The sequence below is a fragment of the Cucurbita pepo genome, chromosome LG03 (genome assembly GCF_002806865.2).
Source record: "Cucurbita pepo subsp. pepo cultivar mu-cu-16 chromosome LG03, ASM280686v2, whole genome shotgun sequence".
Taxonomy (NCBI): Eukaryota; Viridiplantae; Streptophyta; class Magnoliopsida; order Cucurbitales; family Cucurbitaceae; genus Cucurbita; species Cucurbita pepo.
The window spans coordinates 3,780,498-3,798,955 of NC_036640.1; the positions used below are offsets into that span (position 1 = coordinate 3,780,498).

Sequence of the window (18,458 nt, forward strand, 5' to 3'; positions counted from 1 at the left end):
CCCCCCCCCCCCCCAAAATCAAAACCCAATTAAAATGTAGATTAGTCGTTCAAATTAAGAAGTTAATTAACCTAAAGAAATTGATTAACATACAAAGGTCCTTATATCAATGAAAAGATAAGAAAATACAGTAAAGTCTTCATTTTAAGAACTACCCATCAATTGATTATGATCTAAAAAGCAAAGAAAGCAATTAAAATTTGTGGGTTTTGTTTGTTCTACAAGATTAAGTGATGTATCTTAGAAACTAATTAAAAATCAATCAAAATGGCTGTTTAATTAACTTTTTTTTTTTTTTTGTAATTAGCGGTGAAGGGCAAATAAAACAACCAATTCTACTATAGTCACAGCACCCATTCGAACGATTCAAATCCCTTTCCCATCCAATAAACGCATCGAAAGGAGGATCCGTTCAAGATTAAAATGGAATTCTATTCCGTTTAGGTGAAAGAATCTCTGAATCCTGTCGGGTAAATGGGAAGAAGTTGAACAAGAACAGATTATGTTTTGGTTGAATCTGATGATGGAAAGAACAAATCAAAATCAGAGAGTTGGCTCTGAGTTCTTTGTTTTGTATCATTTTCCCATAAGATGAATCTGATGGTGGGGATCATCCCGTCCTTGAACGTCGCCGCTGGTTTATTGGGTTTCTTCTTCGTCAAATCATGGAGTGTTGCACCATTTTCCAAGCAAGAGAACACCGTCATTCAGACACGCGTTGTGGCTTGTTACGGCCTGGTCTTCAGTGGTAATCTCTCTTTTTCTTTCGTTTGTCATTGACCATTTAACTTGGCTGTCTTCTTGTGCTTTTCTGATTGCCATTGTAAGCGATTCTATGTTGGTTTGACAATTTTGTACGTTTGTCACCCATTTCTGAAACCATGTACCCTTTTGGTACTACTTTTCTTGGAGTCTTTTACTTTTGACTCACCTCTAGGAAAGAAGTTCACCATAGAAAGTTGAGATACAATGGTGTAAATCAAACCCTTTCAGTGCCCTATGAACTAGGAAGTAGAAGGTGAAATTGGGAGTGAGGCAGCAGCATCAGTACCTTAATGCAATGGGCTTAGTTCACATTGCTCATTGCTCGGTGTGTGGCTCCAATACTATTTGTAACAGCCTAAGCCCACTGCTCGGTGTCCATAATACTATGTGTGCTCCCTTCCCTTCGTGACATACGAGCAGCTTGAGTGTACTCTAGTCGAAGGACAGGTCTAGGGGTTTATATATGAGTATGCCTGGAGCTCATATTTAGAGAAATACTATACATTCAATTTTGTTTTACTGAACCCTGAAGGAGGGTAGACACGAGACAGTGTGCCAGTAAGGATGCTAGGCACCGAATGGGGGGGATTGGGGCCTGGGGGGTCCCACATCGAATGGAGAAAGGAACAAGTGCCAGCGAGGGCGCTAGGCCCCGAAGGGAGGTGGATTGTGAGATCCCACGTCGGTTGGGAAGGAGAATGAAACATTCTTATAAGGGTGTGGAAACCTCTCTTTAGCATACGCATTCTAAAAACCTTGAGAGGAAACTTAATTGGGGGTCCCACATCGAATGGAGAAAGGAACAAGTGCAAGCGAGGGCGCTAGGCCCCAAAGGGGGTGAATTGTGAGATCCCACATCAGTTGGGAAGGAGAACGAAACATTCTTTATAAGGGTGTGGAAACCTCTCCCTAACAGAAAGGAAAAGTCTAAAGAGGACAATATCGGCTAGTGATGGGCTCGGTTCGTTACAAGTTTTATGCATCCTTGTTAACTTACACGAACCTAACTATTTAATCTTCAAAGTAACCATTAGCTTCCAGGACTTATATATCAGAACTGTGTACTGTATTTTCATGTTGAAGCTGGTTAGTAAAAAAGGATATCTCTAGTTATGTTGGGAAGGATTTCCATTCACTTAACTGGCTTTGTGGAATGCTATCAGCATCTACAAACCCATTAATACAACGCCAGAAAAAATGATCTATAAATAACTGGCAGTAAATTTTCCCTTTCTTTTTCTTCAACTAGGTAACTTTTCTTGGGGTTTGTTGATGAATTTCACCTTCTATGCTTGTCAAGTTTTTTACCTTTCTCTTGTTTGGAGTTTATGGTACGGTATATCTTTGTCTATTTGAGTTGTCAGCATCCACATGATTTGAATCAAGTTTCCTCTAACTTACCTGCATTAGGAGCAGTAAATTTTGGGCCTTGTGGGTTCCTTGTGTTGTTATGTTTAGTTCAGTTCATAGATTTTCATCTCGTTTCTGGAGTATTCGGTAACTATTTAATGCCATGGATGAAAGAACATATGAGCTAATGGGCACAGATTAGCGTGGATGTTTGGTTTTTTGTTTGTCGTCAGTTTCCTTGGGCTGTTTTGTCTTGTGGCTTTGCATATGGTGAATGTTGTAGGCTTTTGTTGATGCTCTGTATAATCATTATACTGTTGAACGTTCAACTTCTGTTCCTAGCCCACCGCTAATAGATATTGTCCTCTTTAGGCTTTTCCTTTTGGACTCCCCCTGAAGGTTATAAAAAACGTCTATTAGAAAGAGGTTTCCACACCCTTATAAAGAATGTTTCGTTCTTCTCTCCAACTGATATGGGATCTCACAATTCACCCCCCTTCAGGGCCCAGAGTCCTCGTTGGCACTCGTTTCCCTCTCCAATCAATGTGAGACCCTCCAATCCACCCCCATCGGAGACCAACATCCTTGTCCACTCCCCTTCGGGGTTTAGCTTTCTCGCTGGTTCATCGCCTTGTGTCTGACTCTAATACCATTTGTAACCGCCCTAGCTCATTACTAGTAAATATTGTTCTCTTTGGGCTATCCTTTTCGGGCTTCCCCATAAGGCCACACTCTTATAAAGAATGCTTCGTTCTTCTCTCTAACCGATGTGGGATCTCGCAATCATGCTTTAATGCAGTTTTGGCAGTTTTGGAGGAACTATGGGGAGATGAAACATATTGCAATTGTACCCTGTATTACATTTTGCATTAGGTGGAGGCCCAACGTTCTCGCTGACATATCGTTCAGTGTCTGGCTCTGATACCATTTGTAACAATCAAGCTCACCACTAGTAGATATTATCCGTTTTGGCCCGTTACATATCACCATCAGCCTCACAGTTTTAAGACGCATGTATTAGGGAGAGGTTTCCACACTAATATAAGAAATGTTTCGTTCCTCTCACCAACCGATGTGGGATCTCACACTTCTTCTTCTTCTTCGAGCTTGTAGGGTAGTCAAGATAAATGGATCTTCATTTTGCCCAATGCCTATTCTAATCTTCGAGTAATCTTAGTTGCTGTGGTTATTAAGATAGTTTCCAGCTCGTACCTCTTTTCGTATAAGAATATGCAAGATTTGCTGAGATGCTCATTTCTTGAACTGATTACTTCAGCCATGGGCGATGTGAGATCCCACATCGGTTGCAGAAGAGAACGAAACATTCTTTATAATGGTATGAAAATCTCTCCCTAATAGACCGTTTTAAAAACCTTGAGGAGAAGCCCGAAAGAGAAAGTCCAAAGAGAACAATATCTGCTAGCGGTGGGCTTGAGCTGTTACAAATGATATCAGAGCTAGACACCAGGCGATGTATTAGCGAGGAAGTTGAGTCTTGAATGGGGGTGGACACGAGATAGTGTGCCAATAAGGACGCTGGGTCTCGAAGGGAGTGGATTTGGGGGGTCCCACAGCGATTGGAGAAGGGAACGAGTGCCAGTGAGGACGCTGGGCCCCCAAAGGAGGTGGATTGTGAGATCCCACATCGGTTGGAGAGGAGAACGAAGCATTCCTTACAAGGGTGTAGAAACCTCTCATCAGCAGACTTGTTTTAATACCGTGAAGCTGACGACGATACACAACGAACCAAAACGGACAGTATCTACTAGTGGTGGGTTTGAGTTGTTACAAGACATCGGTTTTCTTCTTGAACTAGATTTGGAGATGCAAACTCAAAAAGCAAAGATATTTTGGTTTGATTTTCTTACACATAATTGAGAAGAATGAAACCCAAAACCAAGATATCATAATTAGATTCTATAGGTGAAAGGGATGGAAAATCTATCTCCTTTGCTACCAATCAAAGCACACCACGTGGCTCTTATACTCACCTATTCTATTTCCATTCACTATCAATCCTCCAAAGTGGAATCTCTCTTCTTTTTTTGTTGGTTCTATTCCCTTTGAACCACCACCCATCTTGGGTCCTCAATATCTCAAGTCATTGTCATCAACTAGCCTCTTATGACATGCCTAACATTTCCGCTACATCAACTAAAAACGTCCTCATTTGTTACCATATATTAACAAAATTCTAATACGACACGTTCATAAGAGGTCACCCGCTCCAAATAAAGCACGTCTGACCATAGAGTTCCTATGATTGAGCCACCAAGACGAAAGTTACATTTTCTTAGCTATCATATTCTCATGATTTCTCTTATTTGAGTGCGATCTTGGTTCGATACCCAAGTGGAGAAAGACCCCTTTTCATTTAATGATAATATAATACGAAATGCTCGTGAATTATTAGGGTTTGTTATAATTACATCCATAAATTTTTAGACCTGAAACAATAAGCCCTTTGAAATTGAGAAATAAATCCAACAATATTTTATAGATAAAAATATAATATAATATTCAACGCGACTTCTAGTTTGTTATTATATTATAAAATATTATAAATTCACTCCTTCAATTTTCATTAATTAACTCCAATAATAATCAATAATTATTTTAAAACTTTAAAAGTGCTTTCAATTATTTTTACCACTCAATAAAATTTTAACCAATTATTATTAATGTTTTAAATATATATATATATTTTAAATCACTACTTTAAAAGACATTTCTACCCTCCATTAAAAATCATTAATAAAATATTACCATGCATATTTTTTTATCATCCAAATATAATTTAGTGGATAAATAGTTTTTTTATCTCATGGGTTTAAATTAAAAAGAAGGTTAAAATAAAATAAAATAAAATAAAATAAAATAAAAATATTTTTAATTATTAAGTTTTGGTTCATTAAGATATGGTGGGTGAAGAAAATAACATTAATCTGATTGAATAAAGTGTTTCAATTTGGATTTTACCTTTAAACACAATTTTAATTAGACTCATCTTTTAATTAACTTTTTCTAATTTTTTATTATGGACAAAATTTGGTTGCTTCAAATTAGATATTTCATATTTTAAGTGATTCAATTAATTTGCGTATATATATATTTTTCTTTGAATTTATTATTTAATTTTCAGTATTACTTTCCCTTATTGTTTAAATGTAAAAATATTTAATTTTTTTAATTGATAAATTAAGTAACGGCCTTGTACCAATAGAGATAGTATTCCTCACTTATAAACCCATGATCTTCCACTAAATTAGCCAATGTGGGATTCCCTCTCGGAGACAAGGTCGAGCCAAATGACTTAGCCTAGTGTAAAGGCAAGTTGGTTGTGTCCCAGACGATTGAACATGCATGCGTAGACAGTGTGTGTGGTCGAACAAGCTTGGATTCCGCACAAGCAATGTTTAATTGACGAAGACAAACCTCGCCTAAAGTCCAATGAAGCCACAAAGCCAGGGCGAGAAATATGGGGTTTAATTCCCCTTAAGGCTAGTCGTGAGTATGTCAAGATCACGATACTGCGCGCGGTTGAAAAAGTAGGACCGTGCCAGAAAATATCTCTCTCTATAAGAACGGTGTGTTCCAAGATGTAAAGTGGGAGAGAAAACGGTGTATATATATATATATATATAAAAGGGACCTACTTGGTCTCCATGATGGGATGCACATGTGACAAGCAACTCAATCACCAACAAACACATACCTTATTTTCCATTGTTTTTTCATCACAAAAAGAAAAAACAAAATCATATCTTGTTCATCTTCTTCAAACCATATAAAGCTAACTTTATATTGATTAACTCATTAATTAAACTAAATTTGCTAAATAAATAAAGATATTTTTCGACCTATTTTATTTCAACGAACATTTTTCAATATTAAAATGATTATAGAGATATATAATTTAATTACAAAGATATTTCGCTACTTTTAATTACTGTGTCTGAAAATTGTTATTTAAATATTTTGATGTGACGTGAATTTATTTAAAATTGCTATTTTTTTATTTATTTTGATTTAATTAAATAATTTAAAAAGAACTAATTATTCTCTATTTGAAACTTTAGTCAACCCCTAATGAAATTTTAATAAATAAATAAATAAAGATTAAATGGACATAAATAATTATCCAATGCAAAAGGAAAAAAAAAAAATTGGAAAGTCAAATTCATTGTTGATTTTTCTTTATTTGAATTTCTCATTTAGTGAAGTGATTTTCGCAACAAAAGAGGGAAAAAAGAATAATAATAATAATTAAAAAATAATATTACTAAAATTTAAAAAAAAAAAATTCCTAATATTAAATTTTATTTTTTTAAGTCGAACGAAAGTGGTGATTGGAAATATTTATGCACTGAACTAACGTTATATATATATATATATATATTTTTTGTAGGACTCTAACGTTAGTTTTGATTTGATCTAGTTTCAATAGAGTGTCAATATTTTGAGTGGCGAAATGATTTAGCCCGTCACATGGGTTAAAAACATTAATTTAGATCGAATTTTGCAATATTATTTCAATTGAAATGTCATTTTAGTTTACGAAATTCATGAGAAAACAGTTTAAAATAGTCAACGAGCTCATTTGCTAGTTGGGTATCTTAGTCGGTGTCTTCATCGTTCATGACCATTGCAGTATAAAACGAAGGAACAAGCTCGTTGGGAGAATGATGATAAAATTTTCTCTAGTCATTAAATAATGGTCGAGTGAGCACGTGAACCTATTTTTCAAATTATAAGGACTAAATATATCTCGTTTGAAAGTTCGGGAATCAAATCAAACACCGAACTTGATCGGTATTTATAGCGATGTAGGTTTGTTTTTGGGTGTAATACAAATATTAATGCATGCATGGCAGCACTGATAACCACAAACATCTGACATAAATATATTCCCATTTGTACTTTGGAAAGGCAAAGGTACAGAGACAAAGATCCTGCACCTGCCTAGGACCAAACAGACATGAAAGAAAAGAACAGCCTCAGTTTTCGCAAAAAAAAAAAAAACACCTCTTTTATCGTATCTCTGTCAAGTGAGAGTGGAACAAAACATTCCTTATAAAAGTGTAGAAACTTTTCTTTAATAGACGAATTTTAAAGCCGTGAAGTTAACAGCGATACGTAACGGGCCAAATCGTCTACCGACTTAAAATTTCAAGTTCGGTTGAGTTGATGACTCAAGCAACCCAAATAGAATTCACAATCTAACTCAACCAAAATTGTCAGTTTTTAAAAAATTGTACTCATTCACATTACATGTTATCTTAATAACTAAAATATTATAAAACTCAAATACCAAAAATTCACAAGTCAAACACATCATTAACATCGATTACAAACGTCAAATATTCTTAATTTTCATAATAATCTTATTTTCGGATTGGTCGGGTTGACCCAAAAAAAAAAAAAAAGTCAACCTACTACCCGACCCAAATTTTCAATTTTTCAAAAATTTAACCCAACCCACCTTTTATAATTTGGGTCAGGTAGTTCAAGTAAGTCGGGTTATCAAATATTCGAACATTAGAGCCATCATTTCGATATAATACCACTAAAATCAAAACCCTAAAACAAAAAAAAGAATAAATTAAAGACTAGGTGCCTAAATGGGAGAATATTTGTATACATATACTTTATAATATAAATATAATTAAAAGAAATTAAAATAAGATATGCTTTTAATTATGGTGTTACATGGACTACCTCTAACCCAAATATATAATAATAATATATTCCCCTCAAAGTTAGGGTAGTTCATTATTATCTATATAATATATAATGGTATTTTTCTTTGACATCAAGGCTTCAAAAATTAATGGGGTATCCACTTTATTTATTTATTTTTATTTTTTTTGGTTATTTTAAAATAATAATAATAATAATAAAATTTGTTGAGGTGGGGTAGGTATCCACATTATTATTATTATTATTATTATTATTATTTATTTTATTAAAAAGTTAAATTTGCTTTCATTTGAACAAAGGGGAAAAGGGTCCCACTAAGACCATGTAGAGAGGATCTTTATTTCTCTAATTTCCATGTAACAAAAAGGGCAATAAAGTAAAATAATTATTAATTTAATTTATTTAATAAATCTCTCTCTATATATATATAAAACATTGACAATGGATGGAGTAAAGAGTGGATTTGAAGCAAGCTCAGAAGCCAATCATGGTTGTCCAAGTGGCAGAAGCTCCTTTCTCCACGTGTACATTTGAGTCACTTTGAAGATAATGAGAGAAAAAAAAGGAAGAGAGTTGTAGTAATTATAAGGCACACAAAAGAATGCGAGGAATTATGAATTGAAATGAGAATGCTGAAAGTCATGAACGAGCGAGCTCAAGGAAATGCTAAGGAAAGAGAATTTTATAGTGCTATTGAAGTATCTGATCTTGATGTTTTTATATATAAAAAATAGGACGAGCTCGAGAAAACGTTTAGAGAAGAGTAAATTTATAGTGGTATATGTTCGGGACGTTATCAAGGGTGTATGAGAGAGAAATGAGGAGAGAGAAATGAGGAGAGAGAAAGACAAGAATTTTATAAGAAAAAAGATGAGAAATGGGACACATTGGGATTTAAACTATTTTATGATTTTGTCTGTCATTTGTTGCCAAAAACAGTGAAAACCCATGAAAGGCTTGGACTTTTCAGCTCACATTGTTCAATCCAACAAAACCCTTTTTTTTTTTTTAATTAAAAAAAAAAGTTTTTATTTTTTTATTTTATTATTTTATTATTATTATTATTATTTTGCCCTTCATCTTCTTCTTCTTTTATGGATCCTAAGACCTCATCAGCAACAAAGCAGCCCCAAGAAGTGGTACCCAACTTTTTGAAGCTCCCACAAGAACAGCAACAAGAACAACGACAAGAACAAGAACAAGAACAACGACAATCAATCATGGGTGAAAACAAACCAGCTGAAATCAAGGATTTCCAAATAGCAGTGGCAGAGAAAGAAGAGGGCAAAAAACAGTTAGCACCGAAAAGAAGCTCCAACAAAGACCGTCATACCAAAGTGGAAGGCAGAGGGCGAAGAATCCGGATGCCAGCTCTATGTGCGGCCAGGATTTTTCAATTAACCAGAGAATTGGGTCATAAATCTGACGGCGAGACCATTCAGTGGCTGCTACAGCAGGCGGAGCCGTCGATAATCGCCGTTACTGGCACTGGAACAATCCCAGCTTCCGCTCTTGCAGCGGCGGCGGGTTCCGTTTCGCAACAGGGGGCTTCTCTTTCGGCCGGATTGCACCAAAAATTGGAGGAATTTGGTGGTGGGGGGTCCAGTAGGGCCAATTGGGGCAATTTGGGGCGACCCCATTTGGCCGCCACAGCAACAACAGGGCTTTGGCCCTCATCTGTCAGTGGCTTTGGGTATCAGTCTTCAACAGCAGCAGCTGCTGCTGCTGCTGCTCAATCAGCCACTAATTTAGCTAATGAAACTTCAAATTACTTTCACAAACTTGGGTTCCCTCCCTTTGACTTAACCTCCACCAACATGGGTCCTATGAGTTTCACCTCCATTTTAGGTGGAAACGCCCAACAATTACCTGGTTTGGAGCTTGGATTGTCTCAAGATGGCCATATTGGGGTTATAAATCCTCAAACACTGAACCAGATTTACCAACAGATGGGTCAAGCTAGAGTTCATCAGCACCATCATCAACACCAGCAGCAGCAACAACAACAACAACCTCCTGCCAAGGATGATTCTCAAGATTCAGGCTAGAAAAATGGATGAACAAGCATTTTCTTTTGAGAGAAAGGATGACTAATGGCTATAAGGGGGTTTTTTTTCTTGTTACTTTTTGTTTTTCCTTTCTTTTCTAAATGGGTCTTTGTATTGTATTGTATAATTTCATAAAAAAAAAAAAAAAAAAAAAAAGAGATACCTAGCTGAAGAGGAACTCTATAGGGATCTTTATTTGGTTTGCACCCCCCTTGTGAATTGCTATCATTCAAACGCTTCTTCACATCCCAGGTTAGTTCTTGATTCTTTGAAAGCTTTTGAAAACTTTGGATGTTGTAGAACATGGAGGTTTATTGATTGTTGTTTTCGTTTTGGATTTTGCAGGTGTGAGTGTATACAACTGAAAGGAGCTTGGCTTGAGCTTAACTTCATTTTTTCTGTTTGTTTCTCTATTCAAAAGGTGTGTTGATCATATTGTAAGGCAACTTTACTTGTTCAGTTCTTCTCTAGTTCTTGTTGGAATGATGAACAATTGGCTTGTGAAATTTGAGATAGAATTTTTTTCCAGTCCCTTAAGTTTTCAGTATTCTGCATATTCAAAGGAGCTATTAGTCTGTTTTGAGTTCCGAATCTTTCGCTTACTGTCGGAGGAACGATTTAGGATGTTTACTTACTGGTGATCGTCGGGCTAGGTAAGCATCTAATGCATTCGTTAGTCTTTGAATTGTCGCCTTTTCGTTAACTCGAAAGGTGTCTGTGTCACTTTGTAGCTTTAGCTTTAGATTGTACATTGAGACAGATATCTCAGGTCTAATTCAAGCACTTATGATCTATCTGCTTCTTTATCGCACGGTTTTTCTGATATTTACCATTGAATACGCTCGTATACTTGTTTGAGGCGGTATACGATCGAGTTTTCCCATGGGATATCTTATGCTGATTAGAACAGGAAGTTTTGCAGATGTCTCTAATTTCTCATATGCATGTTTTTAGGAGCTTTACATGGTTTGGTCTTTACTTCTCTAGTATTCAGGTCAGGAAGTCGTTCTCATCGTTCGACATGTATTTACTTCGTTCTTCTCCTACAACCTATGTTTCCACACATCGTCCATTTGCATATGCTTGAAAAAACCTAAGATATGACCTAAACGAGCATGTCGTATTATAAGATCAAAATGTCTGCTAAACAGGCCAAGGTCGGGGTTTCTCGATGAATGCTGCCTAAGAGCTCGGAGTTATTGTTGCCTTCTCTTTAGGACTTTAAAATGGTCTCAATTCAGGTAATGAAGTTTCTAATCATTCTATAAGACTCTGCAGGGAAAGAAGCAGGGCCAAAGCAGGAACTCAGTGTCCATTGCCATAGGTACAGAAGTTTGATGATTTTAAGGAAATCTTGTTGTTTATTGCCATTAAAAGCTTAATCTTTCATTATTTGTTCTGCTTAGGCTAACATCCTTGTTGTCATCCATGCATTGAATCTAGCTTAGCTGGAAATTGTTCAGATGAATCATTGCTATGATTATGATTTATCAATATATAGGCAGTGATCTGTTCATATTAATTAATGACTTACATAGAAAATATACATAGAACTTGATATCATGCAAGCTTTTCAACTGATAAATGCAGCAGATCAGAGGCTATCAACTGATAAACAAGCTAATTTTTCTATGATGAACAAAAGAGGGGGAAAAAGAATATCAATATCATTATATGAACAAAACAAATCAAGAACAAGAATGAAAAACTATCCTAAGTTCATCACTGAAAGTCGGATCGATCAACTAAAGATGATGTTCTTAACAGGTGGATATGATTTTAGCTGAGAATTTACAGTGTTGAGAAGCTAAAAGAGGAGGAGAATCAAAACTGATAACTAATTTTGGAAGGATAACTATTTTGCATCATTCTCTTCTTGGTATTATCCATGGGAATGATGTCTTCTTGATTAAGCTCTTCGTCTTCATTAACGACTCTTCTGTGTTGTTGTACGACCAAGATCGTGGCATTGCCTATGAAATCTGAAGATGCTAACACCTCTCCGATTGCCCCGAGTTCGGTTTGTTCATTCCAAAGCACCAAGCCTTGAACCAGTGCTAAACATGGGTTATGTTGTCTTCCGACTATTACAAGATCGAAATCACTCCCCATGGAACGGAGTATAGATATTGTTCCAATGCCATCCTTCACCATCTCTTCTATATACTTAACTCTGTTGTTGTCTGCTATACTTTGTCGAAACTCATCCACTGACTTGTTGTCAAGCCTCCTTTCTTTAACATCACTACTCGGGACATTCCCGCTCTCTTGCAGTCGAATAAATGTTAAGTTTATATTGGGATGTCCAACCATTCTTGCCCCGATGAACATTGCTTCACGGTCATCTGGTCCACCGATGAATACCATGGCTATTTGGAAAGGATGGAAATTGGTTGCAATAGACTTTGGGGTCTTTAAAATTCCACGTTCGACAACAAGGGCGATAGAGCATGGTGCGTTCTCGAGGATATGATGGTTAACCATTTTTGTTTTATATTGGGACAATGATAGCACACCATTGGAGTGAAATCTCTGGTGGAAAGGGACAAGAATCAAGGAAGTCTTTTTGTCGAGTGCAAGTGAACAAACGACATCGTGCATAGTCGCAGAAGGTGATATCGCGGTGAAGGGATAGATGGCAAGTATTTCACTCTTGCTCTCTCCAAAGTATTTGAAGGCATTGACAATAGGTATAGAGGAGCATGACCTTGAAGTCCTTACCTCCATTTGCTTGTGGTGTATGAGTTCCAGGTGAGCACGACCAAGAAGCTCGACAAGATGAAGGATATACACAGCAAGGTGGCTTCGTCTAGTCGGATTCAAGGCATCAAGTAGGTTAATGGCACTTGGAACATCTTCTTGGTCGTGAATGCAAACTAACACACAAAGATCAAACTCCGGTCTCGAGTGCATCACTGTTCTTCTCTTATGAACTATAAACCTTCTTGAAGGATCAAGGAGATGTCTTATTATCGGAGTGATAATTGCAACTACAACCATCACCCATACGCACGTAACTACCAACGCCTCATCATTTATCAACTGCGTGGATTCCAAAAACAAACTAGCTATGAGTTCGTGAGAAATGATAGGATACAATCAGATACTGATGATCAATAAGAAAAGTCTATTCCTACCTTTTCCTTCCTCATTATTTTAAACACACCAAGCTCGAGAGCTCCTTGACAATTCAAGATGAGGCCGAGCGATACAGCGTCTCTCATAGATAGTTTGAAGTAAGTTGAAATGAGAAGGGCACCCAAAAACTTTCCCATTGCACCAACAAAGACAATGAACGACATGCACAAGAAATTTATGAGTTTGGTAGCGTAGATATTGACAACCAAGCCTATTTTGACAAAGAAGATGGGCATGAAAACCCAGGAGGTGATGAAATCAAGCCTGTCCACCAAAGCTGATCCAATGGGAGGTCCTGAAGGTATTGTAACTCCAAGAAAAAGAGGACCAATATAGATATGCAAACCCAAGGCCTGGCAGCAGAAGGCAACTACCAACACCAGTAAAAGCAATGTAACCACAAAGCACTCCTTCAATGGCTTTCCAATCGGATTCTTCTTAATCATCCACACAATGATAGGCCGAATAGCAAAAAAGATGACAGCTACAAGCATCAAAGAAGCATAAAGTGTGGATATGGTCTGATATTTGCCCTCATTTTGAGGAGCCAACAGAGCTCCTAGTAATGCAAGACATATGCTGAAGAAATTGGAAGCCATGGCAGTTGATAAAGCAAATCTCCCAAACTCAGAGTTTATCAAATGAAGCTCAGAAACAAGGGAAGCAACCATGGGGAAGTTGATAAAGGACTCTGTGCCACCAATGGCGAAAAGGTATTTGATCGTTTGGATATCAACAATGTTAACCAAGGTTATAGAGTAAATTGTGGAAAGAATCATAGACAGAATCACAGAACAAGAACCAATGGCAAATGCTTTCTTGTCAATCTTCTTCACAAACGAGATATCCGTTTGAACTCCAATCAGAAAGAAGTAAAAAACATGGCCAAGCGCAGAAATCACATCCAGAACAACGAACCCTCTGAGAGGGAAAATCACCTCTCTAAATCTCCCCAAGTGGCCTAAACCCGAAGAACCTAGAACTACACCGCCCTGATAAAATCAAGCCACCAGTCACAACTAATAAGAAGAACGTTTCATTCATTACAAATCAAGAACAGAAGAAACAGGAGGCGTTACCAGAATTTGTGAGACGATGAGGGGCTGGCCGAGGGGCTTGAGGAGCATAGAGAAGAAGATGATAGTTCCAGCACTGAGTCCAAGCTGCAAGAACAGAAGAGGAACTGAGAATTCCAAAGGGTTTACACCGGAGAAAACGCCGGGGGAGTGAATCCGGTTGGCAAATGTACAGATTTTGGTGAGGTTTTTGAGGGTATTGTGGCCATGACCGCCGCTGATGTAGGCGGCGACGTCGTCAGGCTCCATTATAATGGAACCCATTTGGAGAGGAAGGTAGAGAGGGAGTGAAAATGCGTTGATAAGAAAGAGAAGAAGAGATGGGTATGGAGGAATTATGTGAAGGAAGGGATTTAAGAATGTGGGTAGTGGAAATGAAGGCTTCAGATGGAGCAGAAAATGAGAAAGGAAAGTTGGGTAATGGGAAGAGGAAATGAAAGGGGGAAGAACACTAAATTGAAATAAGGCAGTTCAAATTTGGAACATATTCTAACCTGGCTTACAACAAACCACCTTTTTTTCTTTTTTTTTTTATATATTTTTATCAACATTTTCATATATTTAGCAATAAAACAACTCAAGTCAAAAAAAATTTAAAAAAAAGGTTAAATTTAATAGGTATTTAACCTAAATTAAATCAAGGAAAAATCTTCAAATTATTTAAATTTAATCGGTTGGATGGTGAAAGTAGCTAATTCTAATTTATAGTACAGTGCTGTGTCTGTTGGATGATGAAAGTCACACTCGGAATGATCAAAGAGTCACACTCACTAATTTAGGGAATGATCAAAGGTGTTGTGTCTTTTGGATGATGAGAGTCACACTCACTAATTCAGGGAATGATCGAACATTCACTCATGAGGCTTTTTGGGAAGCAAGCAAAAGGTGATCGAACATTCACTCATGAGGCTTTTTGGGAAGCAAGCAAAAGCAAGCAAAGTCATGAGAGCTTAGTCATGAGAGCTTATGCTCAAAGTGGACAATATCATACCATTGTGGAGAGTTGTGTTCGTCTAACATAGTATCAAAGTCATGCTCAGAAAACTTAGTCGTGCTAATAGATTAGTAAATCCTCAAATGTCGAACAAAGGACTCTAAAAGAAAAGGAGTCGAGCCTCCTCCTCGAAGGCATAGTAAAAAATGACTAAGACTCCAAAAGAAAAGGAATTGAACACGTAACGAGGAGAGGTGTTGGATGATGAAAATCCCACATCGGCTAATTTAGAGAATGATCAAAGAATACTCTCCATCGTTATAAGGCTTTTTGAGGAAGCCCAAAAGCAAAACTATAAAAGCTTATGCTCGTACCATTAGGGGAGTATTTATTTATGGGGAGTATTTAATGTTATTAGTATGTTATTAGTTTAATTTACTTTAAATGATTCATGTGCTAAAGAAAAACTCCCTTGAAATTACATTATAATATGAATAACAAAGGGGGAAGGGTCTGCGCTACATCAAAACTATATCCGAAATCAGCAAATTATAAGTAAACAAAAACACTTCAAAATTCTGATGCTCAAGAAACTAACGACCCAAAAATAATAACACCAAGTCTCCATGGTTTTTTTCAAGCTATAAAAATGATCCCTAAGACATTCTTTGAGCAGCTTCTTTGGCGAGCAGCCTCTCCTTGGCTTTAGTTTTAGCCTGTGACTTAGAGCCCATGATTCCTCCTCCCCATTTCTTCCTGTACTCGTCGTATTTGTCGTTGAAATTCGCCTAAAACCAAAGACAGGGAAGAGATTGATTAAAACTATACTAATGAGATACGATATTAGACGAGGGGTATCGAAAGCCGAAACATAAATCACCTTAATAGCCTCAAGGATCCTGCTGAACTCCAACTTATCTTCGTTCTTTACGGTCGTCAAGCACAGAACTGATGCAGTCTTTTGGTGGACGATCTGTTAGAAAGGGAAAGTTACGAGCATTGGTACATCGACCGACTTAAAAAGATTGGGACTTGTATAACAAATAGAGGGCTGTAGTTACCGCTCCCAATCGTGCTTTTCCCTTCACAATGCAATATGGGATTTCCATCTTCCTGCAAAGGGCTGGGAGCCAAACAACCAACTCAATTGGATCCACATCATGGGCAATCACAACCAGCTGTGCTTTGTTCTGGAAAAAAAGACGAGTTCAGAGAACGACATGGTTGAATGGGGTAAACCTTCACAGTTATGGAATAAAATAACACCTGCTCAATGAGGTAGGTAACATGGTTGAGACCATATTTCACAACAATAGGTTTTTTAGCATCATGTGCCTTGCCTTCAGCCTCTTCCTGAGCTCTCTTCAGAAGACGCTCCCTTTTCTGTGCTTTGTCCTCCGGCCTATACTTCAAAAGCATCTTGAACAGGTTTGTTGCTGCATACACATCGCAGATATTAAACTTAAAACCAACACGATGAATACTTCCCAACCAAGATAAACAAAAGTTAAAGGTACCTTTAAACATAAAATTCAATGAAAACCCAAATAAAATACAGCCAGACATCTATTGAAACAAGATAAGAATCCGTTACGGAACCTCGTATATCCATGATTTTTAGTACATTACTAAAAATCATAATTTACAGAACTACAAAACAATGAAAGTCTAAAAGCTGATAGTTAAAGAATTTCAAGCTTGAAAATGTAAGAGGATTCAACATGAGAATTTTTTCTGATAGCACATTCAATGACATTACCAAGATTTTTGTCAAGGGTCTTAGTGAACTGGTTCAAAGCTGGTGGAACCTTCAACCTCTGTTTAAGAATCCTCTTTTTCCTCTGAATTTGAACAGCTTTAGGCCATTTAACAAACCGTGTCAAATCCCTCTTTGGCGGCAATGCCCCACCAATTCCAAATTGCTTCGGACGCTTCTCAAATAGTGGATTCACCACCTTCTCCTGCTAACACCACAACACTGTATTAAACAAAAGCAGCCAAGAACCAAGAACGATAATAAATCAGGGGACATGCATCGAGGGAAAGAATCCTTTACCGGCTTCTTTTTTGCCAAGGCTTTTCCAACAGCCTTCTTTGGTGCCTTTTAATAATACAATAAAATGATGTCAGTATATTTCATTTCAGTCAAAGAAGCAAAACTTCTAAAAAATCTTAAAAAGAACAAGTAACATTAAATGCAAGGAAAAGGAATCACTTATCATGACATTGGGAAAAATTGAAATGAAGGGGAAGGGATTCGAACTAGTAAGTTAGACAAGTAGACATCGATCTCTCCTAGACTTTTGATAGAAGGAAAGGATGGCATTTCAAGACAAATTCAATATCATACAATATTCTTCATATTTTTGTTACGCCTCAAAAGCAGTAATGCCTATTGGTACCTCTGTCATATTTTATTACATCTATGGGTTCATAAGAATACTACAATTCAAGCAAGGAATGTGAACACAATTCTATGCCCGTGACGTAACATTATCAATGTTTATACAGGATCTAACAAATTTCAAGTCTATTACTGCTCATGTTATCAGTATAGCTGCTACTACATTTACGGCACTACATCAACAATTTCTGTTAAAGTCTCTTCAGGCTCAGCTTAATGGCCTACGCAAGAAGTAGATAATATTGATAATGCGGATTTATGAAAATATACTAAACATTTCTACAAGTATACATAATAACTAATAACTATAACGGGTGGAATCAATATACAGAGCGAACTTCCTTTATTAATAAAATATTAATAACGAAATGATGATATGCTACTGCATAGTAAAGACCAGAAAACAAGGTGAGCCAATGAAAGAATACAAAATGGTTAAAACAAAAAAACATGTCTCTCGAGCCTCAATTCAAACAAGCTAGCAAGTATTTAGCAAAGACGCAGTCCAAAACCCAGCTTAAATACAAGGCAGTAAAGCTAACAAAATCAACGAAAGCCAAAAACTGGTTCAAATAGAAGCAGTTCAAACAGGTTCATTGATCAAAACCTCGTGATTTAAAAAGCAAGTAAAGATGCCCCATTTTGTCCGAATATCGATGGAGCAAACAACTCCTATAACCTAATTCCATGGTTTCAAAACTGAAACCCAGAAAGCGCATCAGACGTGCAACCATAATACAGGTTTTTTTTCAGGTTGAGTTATCGAAATCTCGAAATATCATCTACGAACAGGGGACCAACCAAAAACACATTCATGAATCGATTCTACACACGCATCTGAAAACAAAAGATTAAATCCGAAACTATACAAAACGAAAACCAAACTAGTAAACTGAAACAAGAGAGAGTAGATTCGTACCATTTTCCGCGAACGTGGTGAAAGGCAGAGTCCGAGGAGGGATCAAATATAAATAAGCGGCGACGAAGTAGCGTGAAGAAAAGAGGGGGAAAGAAAGCTGACGGCTAGGGCGAAATAAGAACAA

General features: G+C 37.0%; 3 protein-coding genes across 3 annotated transcripts; 1 reads left to right on the forward strand and 2 right to left on the reverse strand.

Moving 5' to 3' along the window:
* Window positions 1–8,872: 8,872 nt before the first annotated feature.
* On the forward strand, window positions 8,873–10,394 carry LOC111791513 (transcription factor TCP20-like). Its single transcript, XM_023672893.1, has 2 exons — window positions 8,873–10,115; window positions 10,209–10,394. The coding sequence occupies exon 1, from the start codon at window positions 8,910–8,912 to the stop codon at window positions 9,861–9,863; it is 954 nt and encodes a 317-aa protein (XP_023528661.1). The 5' UTR covers window positions 8,873–8,909; the 3' UTR covers window positions 9,864–10,115; window positions 10,209–10,394.
* A 1,078-nt stretch (window positions 10,395–11,472) lies between these two features.
* LOC111791512 (cation/H(+) antiporter 15-like) lies at window positions 11,473–14,538 on the reverse strand. Its single transcript, XM_023672891.1, has 3 exons — window positions 14,081–14,538; window positions 13,001–13,993; window positions 11,473–12,905 (listed from the first exon to the last, which is right to left on the reverse strand). The coding sequence occupies exons 1-3, from the start codon at window positions 14,339–14,341 to the stop codon at window positions 11,688–11,690; spliced, it is 2,472 nt and encodes an 823-aa protein (XP_023528659.1). The 5' UTR covers window positions 14,342–14,538; the 3' UTR covers window positions 11,473–11,687.
* Window positions 14,539–15,468: 930 nt separating this feature from the next.
* On the reverse strand, window positions 15,469–18,442 carry LOC111790645 (60S ribosomal protein L7a-2). Its single transcript, XM_023671638.1, has 7 exons — window positions 18,335–18,442; window positions 17,068–17,112; window positions 16,771–16,972; window positions 16,278–16,447; window positions 16,073–16,201; window positions 15,892–15,984; window positions 15,469–15,799 (listed from the first exon to the last, which is right to left on the reverse strand). The coding sequence occupies exons 1-7, from the start codon at window positions 18,335–18,337 to the stop codon at window positions 15,668–15,670; spliced, it is 774 nt and encodes a 257-aa protein (XP_023527406.1). The 5' UTR covers window positions 18,338–18,442; the 3' UTR covers window positions 15,469–15,667.
* Window positions 18,443–18,458: the final 16 nt, after the last annotated feature.